The sequence below is a fragment of the Brachyhypopomus gauderio genome, chromosome 5 (assembly GCF_052324685.1).
Source record: "Brachyhypopomus gauderio isolate BG-103 chromosome 5, BGAUD_0.2, whole genome shotgun sequence".
Classification (NCBI taxonomy): domain Eukaryota; kingdom Metazoa; phylum Chordata; class Actinopteri; order Gymnotiformes; family Hypopomidae; genus Brachyhypopomus; species Brachyhypopomus gauderio.
Window position 1 is genome coordinate 7,536,684 of NC_135215.1, and position 18,488 is coordinate 7,555,171.

Consider the following 18,488-nt stretch of genomic DNA (forward strand, 5'->3'; position numbering starts at 1 on the left):
AAAGAGGGAAGAAAGAGAGAAAGAAAGAGATACAAAAAAGAGAGGGAGGAGGAGATGTACACAAATACACAGAAAGGATGGAAACAAGAGGTCAGTAAGCCGTGAGAGAGAGAGAGAGATAGACAGACAGACAGACAGACACAGACAGAGAGAGAAGTTGTGGCACAAAGAAGCACAGAACAACACTGCACAGTGGCAGAAACGAGCAACAGCACCCCCTGCAGAGTAGCATCTGCATTGCAGCATCAACCACAACAAAGCAGGCATTGAGAGTTGTCAGAAAAGCAAAAGAAAAAAGAAGTTTCACTAACATCAAGATGAAATTTACAGGACCAACGTCATTTCATAATGGTCCCAGATGTTATGGAGCAACCAGTTGGGTCAAAAACAAAACCACAAGATCAAAGTGTGTGGAAAGATAGGGAGGGCTCCAAGAGTAGCATGGGAGGTACCGAAAAATTACACCTCCATTTACAAGTTTTGTGGCACTTTCTACAATGATGTATGTGACTTTGCTCTTGGAAAAACTTGACTTTCAGAACTCAAAAACGTCCAAAGAACAGGCTGAGTTATTCAAGACTTTAAAACCTCAGAAAAAAGAACCCAACAGGGAGTGGAAACGTGTAAAGCCCAAGACTAATCTTCATTGTGACGCTGGCGTCACAGAGCGTGTTAGAACGGTGGGACGCGGGCGTGAGCAGGGCTTTGACCGTGTGAGGGGGGGTCACCTTGCGTGAGGACACACAGGCTGGGGGCGGACAGCGTGGCGTCGCTGGTATAGGCGGAGTACAGGTTGTCGCTGGAGGGTGAGGGCTTGAAGGAGGGGAGGGTGGGGTTGCTGCCCGTGTTCAACACGCCCCCCGGGGCCAGGAAGAGCTGCTGGGACGGAGACACAGCCCGGGTGCTCTGCGCCGACAACGTGCTACTCGCTTTGACCCAAACGCACGCACAGACACACACACAGAAATACGTGTGAGACAGTGAGAGTGAGAGAGAGAGAGAGAGAAAGAGAGAGAGAACAGTGAGTTATTCTTCTAACATTCTGCATTCAACGTACCGTATTGGGGAGAGTACTGTTGCACTGTGTCATCGGGGGCAGCTGCTCCGGTGGGGCAGGCGCGGGGGGCCGCCCCAGGCTGCAGGGGGCTCTTGCTGCCCTGGGAGCTGCCGCGACTGGACTTGCTACTTTTGCTCTTGGTGGGCCGCCGTCTGCGGCCCGCTAGGGTTACTATAGGTGGGTTCACTGTGGTGGGCGGGACTTTCCCCATTCGGGCAAAAAGCGCCTCGATCTCCTCCTTCTGCCGCGAATACAAGGCCTGACTCTCCATCATGTGTCTGACGGTACAAAAGTTACAAATTAGGACACACATGGCAATACAATAACAAAATAAACAATTTCTTTGCAGAGGGTCATATGGTTATTCAAATATGAATCTCTACAAAGTATCTAAGCATTCTGCAGTCCTACTGGCATGTGTGAATGAGGAAGAGGAGGAGCCTACTTCTCTCGCAGTCTCCCGACTTCTCGCTTGAAGTCTTCGTCCTCAAACTCCGAGTCGTTATCACTGCTGAAGTAGGAGTTAAAGGAGTTGTTCATGCTGCCCACAGTCTTGCTTTCAGGGCTGGGGGTGGGGCCATTGTCCAAGGTGGGAGGGGCCAGAGGCTGGGGCTCGGGAGACCGTGAGGCCTCTGGGGGCGGGGGCTGGTCGGGAGCGCGGCTGACGGAGAACCGGCCAACCTTAGTGTCGGCTCTGGTGACTTGGAAGCGGCCAACGGTGGTGGGTGGAGGGGAGGTGGAGGCCCCGCGTCTGGGTGGAGTGACGGACCCCGTGTCGGCACCCGGCTCAGCGAGAGGAGAGGGAGCTCTGCTGAGCGTGTTCTCAGGACTGGAGAGGGCGGAGGACGAAGAGTCGCAGGACGTGGTCGGAGGCTGCAGGGACAAGTCGTCCGCCACGGACACCTGGAAGAGGGAGGAGGGACAAAAACACTTCATTCTACTCCAGAAATAAACAGGGGGCGGCAATAATGCTGTGACTGTTACATGTGAAGTGAAAATGAAAGTAACGGGAACGAGGAAACATGGAACAGAAGGCAGCAGTGTGCGTGAATACCTGAAAGCGGCCCAGTCTGAAGCCTCCGGCGCCCCCTACGGGCTCCCCATCCACCGGCAATGGAACTGTAAGAGTCAGCATGAAAAGACTAATTATATATATAAAACACAGACACAAATATTCCATAATAAATAATGAAATAAAACATTTCCTCTACAGTTCCAGTAAACGTTTCAGGTTGCACCCACCTGACTGTCCTCCAGCAGGAACCCCCGTGAAGCAGGACTACAAAAGACAAGAGAGGTCACGCAGCTACACACAGCTACACACAGCTACACACAGACTATTACTGCACATCCTGCATGGACAGGACTTACTGACCAACTTAAAAAAAAAAAAAACAAAAAAAAACTTGTTAAATAGGTTGTGTTTATGTCTAAAATTCTGACATGTGGGACATTTTAGGACATTTATTCCTTTGCTGGAACAAGTCAAATAAGCAACAAACAGAGAAACAGGAGCACACCAGGGCCATGGGGCAGCTACATAAACTACATTTATATGGCTTGTCCTATGAAGTATGAGATAATACGGGACAAGAGGCACATGCATGTATATACACATATGTGTGTGTGTGTGTGTGTGTGCGTGTGTGTACCTGATGCGTGACACTGCTGACAGACACAGTCTCTGGACTCAGAGCTCGTCTCAGCTGGGCGTCCAGATCTTCCAGAGGCTGCTGCGACTGAGAAACAACCCGGTTGTTCACCAATTAGTCCACGTAAACACACACACACACACACACACACACACACACACACACACACACACACACACACACACACACACACACACACACACACACACACACACACACACACAGACAGTGCTGCACTAAAGTGTTGTTTTGTTCCCCCTGTAGTACAGGATTCTGCAGCCCTTGGCTGGATTATCTTCCCCTTTAATTATTGCTCCTATGTTCAGAATTCACCTGGACAATTTGCAGTGAGCGGAGCAAACAGTCCACATGGACCGCTGAGAATTTAAAAGCAAACGGATCAAAAACATCACATCTGTGAAATGAAGGGCAAAACTGTTCCCTCCCTTTCCTCCAGGACGGAGAGATCGAGACAGACACCCAGAGAGGGAGAGTGCAGCCAGAGATGATGAGAATCAACAGGGCATGCTATTAACGGGAAAAACGGGACATGCTATTAACGGGAATAACGGGACATGCTATTAACGAGAATAACAGGACATGCTATTAACGGGAATAACGGGAGATGCTATTAACGAGAATAACGGGACATGCTATTAACGAGAATAACGGGACATGCTATTAACGAGAATAACGGGACATGCTATTAACGGGAATAACGGGACATGCTATTAACGAGAATAACGGGACATGCTATTAACGAGAATAACGGGACATGCTATTAACGGGGTGCTCAGGGAGGTGGTGCCATGCACCAGTTCAGCTATGGGTCTGATTCATCTCTCCCCAAGCCTCGCTTACTTTGGAGGAAACAGGGATGACGAGAGCTACATTAATGTGGGGGTCAGAGTTCACCACAACAGACAAACAACAGGACAGGGCAGAGATGGACAGAAGAAAGAGAAGAGAAATGCACCTGAGTTAGACAAGGTCCAGGGAAGGGAGCTGCGTGTTCTGTGGGTGGCGTGCCGGCCTGCTCGGAGCCGACAGCCAACACCTGACGAAATGAAGACGGAGATCAACTCATGGCAGAGAGGCTAGGGCGCCACCTACAGGCCTACGTCAACACATGCACCGTGTGTTTCTGCCTGTGTTTGCTCTCTGGTCCTGGAGCTCAAACACACTGCAGTTTACCTCCACTGCTAACCCAACACAGATGATGAAGGCAGTCACGCCTTCAGTAACATCGAGTTAAACACGAGTTTGTTGGAGTTAAACTCTGTACAGCAGAAGACCTCCAGGAGTAGAACTGAGCATCACAGTATTAGGTCCATGAAGAAAGATTCCTCATAATGTCACAAAGATTCATTTCATCCATAAAAACAGACAATTAGATAATAAAGCAAAAGATTATGTGCATCATATCCGAAGTGAAAGGCCATGCGTTAAATGTGTTAAATATAGCCTTTATCTAAACACAGCCTTCATTCCACAGGATGTTAGTGTTTCTAGTGGACGAGGTTAACACAGGCCTGCAGAGGAAGTAGAGAAGTGTTCATGTTGAGTGATGAGAGCACCTAAAACACAATAATCATAACTAGACGCACAAGCTGTCTACTCCATCACTCACCGGTAACCTTGACAGCGGCGTTTTGGACGGCGTGCTCTGGCCGTAGTTGGTGGGAGTGGCCGCGGTGCCCGGGGTGGTGATGGGGGACCCGGCTGGCTGTCCAGCGAAGCTCAGCGGCAGGCTGGACGGGGGGAGGGGTGGGCCGCAGGAGGCGGAGCTAGTCGGGGAGGCGGTGCCAGGCCCGGCGGGTTCTGCTGCGCCGCCGTCGGGCTGGGCGGAGGGAGGGCCCGAGCCCAGGTCCATGAAGAGGGAGCGGAGCTTCTTGTCCAGGGCGTGAATGTCATCGATTCCGGGGCCCTTGGCCTGGACGTCGGCCTCACACTCGCTGCAGTGGGCGTGGCTCTGGTTGGGCATCGTGGAGGGCTGGGGTTGGCCGTGCACCAGTGTGGGCTGGACCACGGGAATGTTGGTGGTCACCGGCTGCAGGCCGGGGTGCTGGGGCAGGGGGGCAGCTACGGCGGTGCTAGGGGTTCCGGTGGGGGCGAGCTGGGGTGTTTGGATGGCCGTGGTGGGGACCGCGGCTTGGGTGAGCTGGTTTACCATGGAAGGGATAGGGGGCTGCTCAGTGACTGGCCCAGGAAGGGAATTCACATTGTTTATGACGGAGGCAGCGTGGGAGACAGAGACTGTAGTACTGGGCACTGCAGTACTCATTGTTGCCTGAAGGGGCAGTGTAGGCTGGGGGAAAGAGGCAGCCACACTCGTAGTGACGGGAGGGGAAAGGACACTGGGCGGAACGGTCATGCCAGTCACTGTGGAGATGGAAGTCTGACTGACAGGCAGAGGAGTTTGAGAGCTGGACAGGGAGGCAGGAGGTGGTGGAGGGGAGGAGGAGGAGGAGGAGGAGGGGACAGAGAGAGGAGAGAGGCAAGCAGCGGCAGGGGGCTCAGAGACTTGTGGCGGAGGGGAGAGCACGGCTGTGGGAGGGCACGGCAGGGGGCTGGACGTAGGCAGCAGGGGCGGCTGGCAGGGGTGGAGCATAGGGGGCGCTGTACTGGGCCCAGGGTCATACTGGCTGTGACGGAGCTCAGCAAAAGCCTGCTGGAGACTGACTGCAGAGGCTGACTGAGAGAGACCCTGGCTGGGGCCAACCACTGATGCTGTACACACACACGCGCACACACACACGTACAGAGAGAGAGAGAGAGAGAGAGAGAGAGAGAGAGAGAGAGAGAGAGAGAGAGAGAGAGAGAGAGAGAGAGAGAGAGAGAGAGAGAGAGAGAGAGAGAGATGAAATAAAAGTGGCATGTAGTTCCACAACCCCACCAACATAATCCAAACAGCACTTTTCTACTTCCAGCCCTCTGCGTACATGGGGGAGGCTGCTCCAGGGGGCCCCCGGTGGTCGGGGTGGTGTTTAAGAACTGCTCCTTTAGCCTGGACTCGGGCACGGGGCTGACGATGAACCTGCGGCCTGCGGAATGTACCACCTGCATGGTGGCGCCCCCACCTGCACCTGCGCAGACAGAGAGCGCACAGCAGGGTTCACTTTCAGTGGCCGGTTTAACAAATGAACGAGACGGTGAGCTGAACGGTCAAAATGGCGAACGTGAGCTTGCAGTGTGGGCCTCTACCTGACTGAAGAGGTGTGTACACAACAGGGATCAGCTGTTCAGGGTTGATCACAGTCTGCAGGACAAGAATATGAAGGTATTTAACAGTACTCATAGATAAGCCCGTCACGCCTCAGTCATAAACCCTCCAGAACAGAAGAGCTGCCCCAGGACAGAAGCCACAGGTCACAGGGTGAACTGAACTGCGCTGTTGCTGTCAGTACCTCGCAATGGGGGTTTCAATGCGAAAGTACCAGATTGCACCTCTAACTTTTAGCAGGACATATGTAGAGCGTTAAGCTGGTGTTTGGGTTGAGGTTGTAGGTGTCACACCTGGCTCCCCTCCCTGTTGAGGCCTCTCTCATCCGCAGTCTCGATCACCTCTCGCACCTGCTCGATAAACGACTCCCGCTCACTCTCCAGAATAAACTCGCTCTCAACCTGGTGAGTTCACAGAGGAAAACCCAAGATGGACGCAAGATGTCAAACACAAATGGACGTGTGTCACAACACAAAGACCTAATGAGGTGACCGTTAAAGAGGGCATACCATCCTCAGCAAAATGTGAAATTATCCCTGCATTAGGACCTTATGAACAGTTTGTTCCCAAAGCATTTAACTATATGTATTGAGCAGTCATGAGAATGTTTTTATGCTCTACAGACTGCAAAACTCATTTTCAGACAGACATCTGACATCATCTGCTTGGTCAAGGACTGAGGAGAAAAACACAACACTTGGTAAAATCCCCAGAAACATCTGGTTAAATAAAAATTTGATTATAATAACCAATAGTTACCATAATCTGAGCAATTTCCTCTGGATTATCTCCATCCAGATCAAATTTGAAAGTCACCATTTTCCTGTTGTGTGTTTCCAGCTGACACTCAGCCACTCTGTCCCCCATGTTGGAGATCTACAAAACAAACACCGTGAGCTGCCGCAGACCTCCTGCAAAAAGAGATGCGCACGCATGACACGGTGGTGCGGAGGACGTGCGGAGGACGTGCGGAGGACGTACGTTGAGGACGTTGAGCTTAGCTTTGCTGGTCTTGTCGTGGCGTGAGCGGCTGCGGACAGATCTGCGCTGGTGCCGTTTGGGCGGGCGGCCTTCGTGCTTGCCTCCTGCCACGCCCTCGTTCCCATCACTCAAGCCAGATGCCACGTCCGATTGGCTGCTGTGGACGACATTTCCCATAAGTGGTACTCTGTCATCGGTGTGACTTCACAGTTACACCAAAGACATACAACGAGGGTCTAAAGCAGTGCTTCTTAAATAGTGGGGCGCGCCCTCCTGGGGGGGCGCAGTGCAGTGACTGGGGGGGCGCGCATATGACCTACTTGACGCATCGCGAGCGGCGCGAGGGTCCGCGCGGCGAAAATGACGTAATCGCAGTGGGCAGGGGCTTGCGCGCTGTCGATTTGCGAGGTCGTGCACCTCTCGTATTTGTAACTTCGCACGCGTCGCGCCTCAGCGCAATGAACAAAGTCATGTTTGCAGGGTTCATTACAAGGTGGAATTCAAGCACTTGTACGTCACTTTAAAGGTCCATTTCAATATTTCCCAGCACGTTAAACTTAATTAAGTTAAATATTTATACATATAGCCTACTCGAAATGATTTGAAATAATTCGCTTTTAATCACATTATTTAATGGTTGTTTATTTTCAAAACGCCCAATCTTAACGTCTTCACGTTCTCTCATGTTTCATCCTGGAATTACAAGAGGCTCGTATTTGTTAACGTAATACAAGAGAACTGTTCAGTCAGACAGATATTTGTTGTGAAACGAAGTAGTTACAATTTCAAGTATTTTCAAGTACTTTAGCCTAAATTCCAGCACTTTTCAAACCTGAAACACAAAGCAACATTAAAATTCGTCAGGTAAATGTTCATTCCCCTGTTTTTGAGGGGTGTTTCAAACCCCGCTTCGAAAAGCTGTGCACTGCAAAACGGGCTCATTGTAGCCATTAGTTGACTAATTTTGATAAAAGTGGGGAAAAAAAGGAAAAAAAAAAAACAGCACAAATTGTTGTATTGCATGTTTTGTAGGTTAAAGTGTGAATATATTGTGCTCCTGAATTAATGTTGCTGATCAAGTTGGATTTATTATTATTTATTGATTTTATTTAATTTCATTTTTCAGTATAAAATGCCAGTCAGTTCAAAAATGTTTCTAGTTAAATAGGCATCTTTTTCCATTTCATTTATTTCTTCAGTGTTAATAAGGACCTTATTAAGGTGTACTTATAACAATTTTATAGATAAATGATACTACAGTGTGCGTATAAAAACACATTTTTATCCCATTTTGTCATGTATGGGGTTTATACGCCCACAGAATTTATAGTCGCGGCAGAGAGTAGTGACCAGGGTGGTGGTGGAGTAAGTGTGTGTGTGTGTACGTCTCTTTTTTTGGGGGGGGGGGGCCAAAGTGTTTTCTTCTTCCTGGGGGGGGGGGGGGGGGGGGGGGGGGCTTAACAGAAAATAATTGAGAATCACTGGTCTAAAGGAAGCAGTAGGAAACTCACCTTTCTACAGCGCATGGCACTGCTGGGGCCTGGAGCTGCATGGAGTCTGTCGTGTGAGATCCCGTTAGGGACGTCTGCAACAGTGACGACAGAACTCGATAAGAACGAAGGACTCCAGATGAGATTAGGAAGTACAAAGAGGAGAGAGAAACGTGAAAACGCGAGACTGATGAAGTGATGCAGTGGGAGAGACGCCAAATCTCTGGAGGCCCGTTCAGCTCCCCACAAGAAAGAAAAGGACTGGGGGACAAAACCACAGGCAGCCGTTTCTCTCACACACAAATGAATGAGCATGAAATGAATAAACAAACAACAAAACCCCTCTCAAAACAGCATTCCACCCAGTCTGGGCTTGATGGGGGTGGTGGGGTTCTATAGGTACCTGAGTCGGGGAGTCTGAGGCCAGGCCGGCCTGCTCGGGAGGGGTGGGGGCGGCGGTCACCCTGACGGTTGGCAAGGCACTGGCTAGCAGCAGAGCAGGAGCCATGGCTCGGGGGTGCGATGGCACGGTGACTGGCTTCTGCCTCTGGGTCACCGGCATGGGCACCGGGGGCAGTGACGTGGGGACCATGGAGAGAAGGCTGGGTGAGCAAGGCGGGGGAGCCTTGTTGTGGGGCTGGGAGAGACAGGAGATGGGGGGGCGGAGTCAGGCTGATGGCTGGGAAGATGAAGGCAACGGGTTGCCATGGAGAGGCTGGGCCAGTGAGGGGAATGGAGACCACGATGCCAAAATTTCCAATTAAGGCATTAACCACAAAAACAAAACAAGCAACCGAAAAAAAAAAAAAAAACACACACCACCACACTCACACAACCAAAAGTGGCAACATGCCAGAAAATATACATGGAAGATACCATGCCTTAACAGAGGATTATATTTACAAAGGGTTTTCACCACAAACACGCAAGACCAACTGAACCCAAACACAGTTCAGATCCTGTATAGTGGCATGCCATGAGTGCTAAATCAGACCAGCACGTTCACACTCCAGTCCTAGCAACCGAGTGATAGCAAAACAACACACAAACCACAAATAACGCACAAACCATACCAAAGACATTACACACAAACACCAGTCCACAAAGGCAGAGTGGGTAGTGGCACCAATGAGCTGCACATGTGTGCAAATATACTAGCACATAGTGCTGAAGGGAAGGGTTGTGGAAAGAGGAGCGCCTCCTGCAGGGGGGTGTGTGTAACTGCACCAGAACAAGCTGGGCGGCCTGGTAGAAGAAGGGCAGGAGTTCTGCACTGTGGCGGAGAAGTCTGCTGGCTAGCACGCCAAACACATGCACACTCAGACATGTGCACACAGCAGGCTACAAGACGGAACAGCGCAAGACACGGGAGAAGGAGACAGACAAGCACAGAACAGCGCGAGACACGGGAGACAGAGAGCATCTTCCAGCTTCATTTTGAGAAGAGTGAGAGGAAAGACAAGAGAGGAACGAAGGACCTTCAGAGAATAACACTGTGAAAGTGGTATACAGTTCGGTCAGTGTTTCAGAGTAGCTACTATGGATTGGTAAGACTACCAAGTATCCATAATTTGCCAAATTTGCCAAACAGACTCCCAAAGTTATCATCCTTCTAATAGACGTCAGTCATACTATACCACAAATGAATATTCAGCTCCAAGTCTGTGTGGTGCTTGAATTGTCTTGTTGTAAGACCAGGCTCCAGTGTTTATAAAGTCTGCTCTTTAAGACCTGGGCACGGGAAGCCCACCTGTACCTCTGGGAAGGGTGTGCGCATAAGACCACTAAACTGTAGATTGGGTGTGTGTGTGTGTTTACATGTGTTACCGGAGCAGCTGCAGTCCCTGGTTGGGTGTGGGTCTGAGCGATGCTCTGCAGGGCAGCACTGGCAGGTGGAGGCGGCAGGTGGGGCTGGTGGAGAGAGGCACTGGGCTGGGTGGAGGAGCCCAGAGGAACCTGCGGTGGCACCACCTGCAGACACACATAAGATACACTCACTGTCCCACTGCTGGACACTCACTGTCCCACTGCTGGACACTCACTGTCTCACTGCTGGACACTCACTGTCCCACTGCTGGACACTCACTGTCCCACTGCTGGACTCTTTTAGGCTGTATAGCCATAACAAAAGCTCACCACACCACTGCCTTTAAGCAGCTCATCCACCTCTAAGCTATACGATTCCTCACTGACTCATGAATAAACCCAACTGGACCTGATCCAGAACCAGAACCAGCTGGCAGAGCTCGCCTGGCACACACCCACAGCCTTAGCAGACTTACCTCCGCAAGCCAAAAAGATCCATATCTTTACTTTCTTTTGTGAAGACTGCAAAGTCTTAACTACACGTGTGTGACGGGTTATAACGCATTAAGGAGATGGACTGAAAAGCAAGGCCATGACTGTCTGAGCAGAGAGAGAGAGAGAGAGAGAGAGAGAGAGAGAGAGAGGGGGAGAGTGTGTGGAGGGAATGGGGGTGTGTCTCTACCTGCGCGGGGAGGGCTGGGACGTAGTAAACTCCATACTACAAGAAACAAATACAACACAGCATGAGAGAGGGAGTCACTGCTTTGGTCCACAGCTTTCACACGCAGGAGAGAACGAAGAGTGAGCAAAATAACTAAAGAGGAAACCGTGAACACAATCGCTTTGACTCCGCCCACAACGACCCACTGATGAGCGCAGAGGAGGTGGGGAGGAGTTGGGGGGTGTCAGTCAAAAGTGTGGATGGGAGATGACTGCATACCTGAGGGTTCATGGGGTCGGTCCAGGCTACAGACTGGGCGCTGCTGGGAACCAGTGGAACAGAGGCACTGGAGTGGGATGCAGGCACCTGTTGCAGTATTGGCAGAAAGGATGGAGAAGGAGGGAGAGGGAGGGAGGGAGAGAGAGAGAGAGAGAGAGAGAGAGAGAGAGAGAGAGAGAGAGAGAGAGAGAGAGAGAGAGAGAGAGAATGGGATGTGGGAGAAGAGGGAGAGAGGAAAGGTAGCAATGGAAAGAGATATGAACAAAAGGAGGAGGGGAAAAAAGTCAGATGAATTCATCACACCAGATGATCAGATTTCTGATATCAGCCGTGCATACACAAAGGATGAACCATCTGAGTACGACGTGACTCAGATCAACCCCTCACGCTTTGTGTATGCCTCTCTCTCTCTCTCTCTCTCTCTCTCTCTCTCTCTCTCTCTCTCTCTCTCTCTCTCACACACACACACACACACACACACACACATGTTAGTTGGGGCGTGAGTGGGCTTCATGCGCGTGGAGCTCTACATGATTGGTAACATATTGGTGGCTGATCACAGTACAGTGGGAAGCAGGCTGAGTCAAAAACTAAAATGACAACAAAGACAGAAAAACCTCATCCTGGAGTACAACAGGATTTAGCATCGCCAAATTATACACTCGGTCTCTAACAGAACCTCATGACAGAATCAACCCTTAGAAAGCTGTCAGCAAGTGTGCTTGTGGCTCCGCCCCCCTCCTGGAGAGAGCAACACACAAGTACAGTTGCACTGGGAAGATCACTTCACTTCGGCTCTGAGGACTCGTATTACAGAGCCATTTGTTATAATTGGGAGACAGCAAGAAAAACACACCCCCAGCAGGAAAGATGAACGAAGCAGAGAATGAGATAAAAAGAACAAAAGGTTGGTGAAGAGAGAGAGAGAATAGCGACAGAAAGGCAGAGGGGAGGAAAGAGAGGGAAGGAGAGAGGGAGCGAGGGACAACTGCAGATTGGTGGTCAGATTTCTAAGGGTTAAATAAATGATCAACTCATCCTGAACAGAAGGCTAAACCATTTAGGCACAAATTACACCAGCACACGTCTTTACAATGCTGAGTCATGATAAGCGTTCTTAATAAAGACGCCGCAGGAAAACAAACTGACCAGTTTAACCAAATCCAGCCATCTGTGACATGAGACCAGCGCTATAAAATCAGGAGTTAATATGAAAACAACAAAAAATAAAGAAAAAAATGCTGAGATGAAGCATCTGTATTACAAGCGCGTAAAGTGAACACACATGGGTAAACCTGCCCAAACCCTCTTTGTGTTGTATGTTTGTGTGTTTGGATATACAAATCCTCCATTTGGACCAGTCATCACACCCACACCCCCCCTTTTTTTACAGAAACGTCAAATTTGTAACCCAAATCAAAAGTCAAACAGCTACCAGATTGTGCTTTTGCTATAACGTTTTAAAATATCGAATTAATAACGGGTCCGTTAGACTTTGGATTTGTATATTAAGGATAAAGATATACAGAGCATGTTTACACTATATATCAATCCAAACACTCAATCATATTTTCTCATATGACCATACACACAAAACACTACTTACTTACAAAGGACTTCAAAGAAATCAAATGTACAAAAGAACTCTCACAACTGACTCATTAAATAAAAATAATTATAATAATAAAAAAGAAACAAAGAAAGAAAAAGACATAAAATGAAACAAATTCCTCAAAAGACAAAGGGACGGCAGGTTTACGTGTGCTCCAAGACCCCCGTGAAGCCTTCATCTACGAGTGGCTGGAGAGGGTTAAAACTACACCCACAGGACAAAATGAATTAGAATTTATAGGAGGAATAGTGTGGGTGGGAAGGGGAGGGGCTTAGAGCGGGTGGATGTAATCACCAAAGTAGAGCCCTGCAGAGCCAGGGCGGACTCTTGGTAGGAGGGGTCGGCCTGCACGGGCATTTGCCTGGCCCAGGCACCGTGGAGCACGCCGATGTGGGAGCCGAGCGTGGCGGGCACCTCAGAGGGTGGCACGAACAGAAACGTCTGCTGGCTGGGTGGGTGTCCGTCGCAGGCGGTGCTGCCCCCGTCCAGGGCGTAATACGAGGTCTGCGGGATGGACTGGGCGGCCGAGGTGTCCAGGGAGGAGCGTCCGGGGTGAGGGGGTGGTGAGTGGAACTCTCCGGCATCCGAAGAGGTCATGGAGTCGCTGGAGGGTTCTGGGCTGCGGTCTTTGGGCCCATGCAGCAGCAGACTGCCGGGCGGGAGGGGCATCTCTGGGCTGGCGTAGCTGCTGTACTCCTCGGTGACGGGCTGCAGACGGCCGCAGGGGCCGGGGCTCCCGCCCGACTCCTCCAGGTTGAGGTCCATGGAGCCCCGCCGTGCACGGTACAGCCGGGAAGCCAGCGCGCCCGGGTCCACCTGCAGCCCGTGTGCGTGGAAGTCAAAGGCACCAGAGGGTTCGAGGGCGGCGTGGGCCAGCACGGGCGGGGCCGAGTGGGGGAACGGGGAGTGCGGCTGGTAGCAGGGCTCAGTCGCCGACTGAGGGGCGGAGGCAGGTGTAGCCACGCCCCCCGGTGAGAGCTGGGAGGCAGGGCTGTGGGTCAGGTGGATGTGGTGCGGGTGCAGGTAAGTTGGGCCAGCCTGTGGGGGCTCGAAGGTCAGACCGGCGGCGGCCGCCGCCGCCTGCATCTGCTGGTGGAAAGTGATCTGACTGAGCTGATGGGCCGTCATAGGGTAGCCGCCATACGCCATGGCCTCAAAGTGGTCCAGCAGAGCGCTCTGGTTGAGGCTCAGTCTACGCACGGCCTCCTCCTGCTCTGCGCGCAGGTCCTTGTAGGTGTATGCCGGCTCAGGCGGGGCCTGCAGGTGCATGGGCTCCGCCGGTCTCTGCGTGACCACAGCGGGGAGCAAGAACCGCGGTGCCTCCGCTCCCAGGCCCAGGGCCTCCAGGCCGGAGAACGGGGGGAATCCACTGCCATAGCTGCGGTAGGCCGGCTGGAAGTGCCGCGTGTGGGCTTCCAAGATGGAGGTGCTCTTCCGGCGCTGGACGTTGAAGCCCTTGGGCGGGCAGGACGGTGGGGGGGAGAAGGAGACGGGCCGCTCTGGGATGGCGGGGAAAAAGAGCGGGGGCTCGGGCTGCACGGAGCCCCCTCCACCAGCGTACGGCTGACTCACTGAGTGCGGCTGCAGCGACAATAACACACGGCAACTTCGTCAGGGAGCAGAAAAGGGCAGAAACAGCAAGAGAGTGGAAAAAAATACCATCAGACAGCAGACAGAGAGAGAGAGAGAGAGAGAGAGAGAGAGAAAGAGGGGAGAGAGACAGACAGACAGAGAGAGAGGGGAGAGAGACAGACAGAGAGGGGGGAGAGAGAGGGAGGAGAGAGAGACAGAGAAAGGGGGAGAGAGAAAGAAAGAGAGAGGAAAGAGGAAGAGAGGGAAGAGGGGTATATGGAGAGTTCATTACATCAGCAGTGTTCATCACAAGGCAAAGAAATTCCAACAGGATGAAATAAGTGGGTTTTCTGAACGTATCCAGATAAAGGCACGTACAGACGTGGGAGTGGCGCGGTGCTGGCGTGGAATTAAATACGGACATGGCAAAGGTTGCACAGCTCAGCCTGACTGCTGGTGCTCCCCTGATAACAGAGGAGAGAACACGCGTGGCCATGCGCAGGGGGCACAGCAGTCAGACCTGGTTAGGAGAGGACAGCATGCCACCTTGCGCTGTGTATTTAATGTGAGCACAGGGCACCTGCTGGGCTGGCCAAGGAAACACGAGGCGCACAAGCATCTGAAACAGGCCGACAGAGAACGCCTCCCTCTGCCCCGAGACCCGGCTACACACTCCTGACATTCTACGGGTTTGATGCACGGTCAACTGGCTGTACGTTACTCAGAACCTCTCAGCTTTTGCTCAACAAAGCTCATCATTCTCTGACAAATCTGGAGTATTAGGAAATCATTCTGAGACTTCTGAGAGACTCCTTGCTAGCCAGCACATTCTGGTTCTAATAAGAACGGACTACCAGGCACGGACTCAGATTCAGCGTAAGACTAACAAAAACAGTTTTGCATTGCATGGGAACCTAAACTGATTACAGTAAATCTCATAACTGACATACAAGCATAATTATCATAAGCTAGACTATAAAATTTCTGCTTTTGCTGTCATCATTTCAATAACTCATCATTTAAATAATTCATTTAATAATTCACCTATTCCTTTGTGATGGTCTGAGTAAGAACAAAATCTTGAAGGCTGTGTTTTTTGCCTCTCCCCTGTGAGTTTCAGATAAGAGTGGCCGCATGTCCTGCCCAGGCCCGCCCAGCAGGGGGCACCTGCGTCACCCAGAGACACTAACATACAGGGCTGGCAAAGAGCGCTGGTAGGCTGGCACGGCGGCGGGGCGGGGCCGAGTGCAGGGGCAGCACACACTCCAGGGCCCTGGAGAGACGGCTGGCAAACGTCTCCCCATCTGGCTTCCTCGGGCGGGGCGAGGACGGGGCGGATGGCATCGGAGGAGGGGTGGAGGGTGGCTTGGGAGGGCATGATGGAGGAGGGGTGGAGGCAAAGAAGGGCACGCAAACGGACATGCTACGACCGCGGTGGGCGGGGGGAGGTGGAGGTGGCTGCAGGGTGAAGGAAGGGAACAGAAACGTAAACACAGCTGCTCACAACTAACGCAACGAGTCAAAAAGCATAGACAAAGAAAAAATACAACCGAGACGCAACAGCTGATAATTAAATGTCAACACCTAAGGAAACAAACCTCGCATATGAAGTGTGCAAGTAAGAGAGAAGCGGCGCACGCCCGACTTTTCACACATAAACATTTTTTCACCTCTGGTACCGGGCCACGCTGCTCTTCACAGTTTTAAATGGGGCTCTTGCACATCTGCTACAGGCTGTCGGTTCATTAACAAGCCCTTCATTAGTGAGATTAGGGAACACCTGGGGCAGCTGGGCTCCATGCAGCTCTTAGAGACTCCAGAGGTACTTTGGGTGAAATCAGTTGGCTCATCAAGGCTCATAAATCAAATCACTGGGTTAAGATGGGGAACCGTTAACCTGTCCTTTACAGCAAAGTTAGAAATGAAATGCCTCCAATTGCTCATCCTACAAAAATTAGGTATTTGTATAAAGGACAAAGTGAGTTCAACCTTTCTGACAATCTGATTTGGTGCAACAGTCATAACGCAAGGTATGTAGACAATTTTCTTCAGATTAATTTTCAGCAGGTTTATAAAAGATAAAGGGTTAAAGTTTTTTTAATAAATGAAATATGTAATTCAAAACATATGGAATGGTGTTAAATACTTTGGTCAGTATTTGTAAAAACACCCATAGGGACTAGGTCCCCAAAATAAATTGAAGGTATTTTATAGAACATAAAGTGGAATTAGAAAGAACCATTTATGATGATTTACAAAAGTGCATTTGTACAACAAATAAAATAAAACATTGGGGGAAAAATGAATACAATTGAGAAACAGATGAAAATCATAAGGAATCAGTGTTGTAGTGACTAGCACAAACCTGTCCTCTGTGAGATTAGCCCAAACCCTCTCAGTTAAACCAAACAATCAAGCCGAGATGTGCAGAGGGCTCAATCAAGCTTTCATCAGTAAAACCTTTATTTACTTAAACTTCTGAACCTTGTGAGTTTTTAAGTAAACGAAAAGCTAAAGCATCCAGCATCTGAATTCTTTTATATGGAAAACTGATGATCAATTATAATTATGAACGACAAAACCATCGGAGAATCTGAGAAGGATGCTGAATTGTCCCAGAGGCAAGGAGAACACCCAGATTCTGTTTAGTTCAAAGAGGATATGTGCCTTCACTTCTCTAAACATATGTGTGAGAGAGAGAGAGAGAGAGAGAGAGAGAGACCTCCACCCCTACCCCCCTGTACGGGAGTCCCAGACTGGGCCCAGAGGAGGCGGGGAGGTGATCAGAGTACAGCACTTCTGTATGCCTTACAAAACATAAATCAATTCAGAACAAAAAAATCACCAAGTGCCCGTGCAACATATGAAGGAACTCAAATAACATGGTGGACAGGAACGTGGGTGGGTGTGGGGGTGTTGCGCGAGTGTGTGTGATTTGAGAGATATGCAGTTTTTATGGTCGAGACAGAGAGGAAGATGGGAGAGAAGAGAAAGAGAGAGATGGAGGAGGGAGAGGATTGACCACTTAAAGGGACTTTAAAAGGAGTTTATGGCTTGTCAGCTGCCTTTCTCTCCTGATCATGCAGCAGTCCTTAACAGCATCAACCAGGAAAACAGGTTAAGACATGCAACCCCAAACACACAAATTCCACAATACGGTCAAGCACTATTTTCAGGTAAATATCAGAAATAAAAGAATGCCAAACACTTCTAATCTTTAGACTGGAATCTTTAGACCTGTGTGGCTTTCATACCTGTAAAGTGCCTGAAAACTCTAGCTTGATTGTAGCCTTCACTACGGATCACTACATTTGGATCAGCTGTATCCAGCTACCAATTTCTTCATCATTTTAAACACAAATCAACTATTTTCATTGTACACTCCAGAATCTGAAGCAAACGCACCACTGTAATTACAGTGTTAGTATATGAATGCATATAAATGCACTGATGCTACAGCTGGTGGCCTGTGCTAAACCCCACTACCAAACTCCAGTTCTGGAACCTAGTGTGTGCTGCTGAGAGAGCGCCCCCTGCAGGCTGACTATGCTCCTATACATGGTGGGTGAGCTCTTGTTGTGGGACCTACCACGGGCTGTTGGGGGAAGGCCGGGAGCTGCTGGGCTGGGGGGGCAGAGGTGTAGCCAGGCTGCTGCTGAGATGCTGGGGGAGAGTTGAAAGACATGGTGTGCTGGCCCAGGGACGTCTCTGAGAACACAGACGAGCCCTGTCCACCGTCCACGCCTTCCGCTACAGAGGGGGAACAGAACGGTTGTGACCCGGTTGTGACCCTGCGAGAGTGCCAAGGGTGTCGGGCAGCGTACGTACAGGCGACGGAGACTCCTTGCTGGTACTGCAGATGTTGGTGCTGATCCGGTTCTGGCTCCTCCTGCTCAGGAGGCTGACCTGGACCGGCTCCCGGGGTACCCGGATGTCCGAGCTGCGTGGCCTTCTGGGTGTCGCTGGGCGGTTGCTGGTGCTGTTCGACCTCCTGTTTGCGTTTCTCCTGCTCCTCTCGCACAAGCTGTCGCTGCTCCCTCTTCCTGCAGATCAGCGACACACGGTCCTTGATGGCCTTGGCCATGGTTTTGTGGTCGGCCTCGCACACGTACCCAGACTCCACCTGCAGGGCCAGAAGAACACATCAGCGTCCCC

General features: G+C 50.8%; 1 protein-coding gene across 20 annotated transcripts in view; it reads right to left on the bottom strand.

The window, feature by feature from the left end:
* The window catches only part of wnk1b (WNK lysine deficient protein kinase 1b), an 80,985-nt gene that overhangs the window by 8,511 nt on the left and 53,986 nt on the right, over positions 1-18,488 (bottom strand). For 8 of the 20 annotated variants that reach the window (XM_077005299.1, XM_077005296.1, XM_077005298.1 and 5 more), the window contains exons 8-28: positions 18,162-18,456; positions 17,923-18,083; positions 13,056-14,342; positions 11,150-11,236; positions 10,892-10,927; positions 10,231-10,374; positions 8,807-9,040; positions 8,425-8,498; positions 6,914-7,070; positions 6,692-6,808; positions 6,226-6,333; positions 5,914-5,968; positions 5,652-5,795; positions 4,340-5,439; positions 3,686-3,766; positions 2,710-2,796; positions 2,300-2,336; positions 2,112-2,176; positions 1,503-1,960; positions 1,058-1,335; positions 729-929 (exon numbers count right to left, since the gene is read on the bottom strand). In XM_077005299.1, coding sequence (XP_076861414.1) covers positions 729-929; positions 1,058-1,335; positions 1,503-1,960; positions 2,112-2,176; positions 2,300-2,336; positions 2,710-2,796; positions 3,686-3,766; positions 4,340-5,439; positions 5,652-5,795; positions 5,914-5,968; positions 6,226-6,333; positions 6,692-6,808; positions 6,914-7,070; positions 8,425-8,498; positions 8,807-9,040; positions 10,231-10,374; positions 10,892-10,927; positions 11,150-11,236; positions 13,056-14,342; positions 17,923-18,083; positions 18,162-18,456 — 5,206 coding nt within the window. Of the gene's footprint in view, positions 1-728; positions 930-1,057; positions 1,336-1,502; positions 1,961-2,111; positions 2,177-2,299; positions 2,337-2,709; positions 2,797-3,685; positions 3,767-4,339; positions 5,440-5,651; positions 5,796-5,913; positions 5,969-6,225; positions 6,334-6,691; positions 6,809-6,913; positions 7,071-8,424; positions 8,499-8,806; positions 9,041-10,221; positions 10,375-10,891; positions 10,928-11,149; positions 11,237-13,055; positions 14,343-17,922; positions 18,084-18,161; positions 18,457-18,488 lie in introns of all 20 variants that reach the window. The other 12 variants (XM_077005300.1, XM_077005315.1, XM_077005314.1 and 9 more) reach the window with 10 other exon arrangements.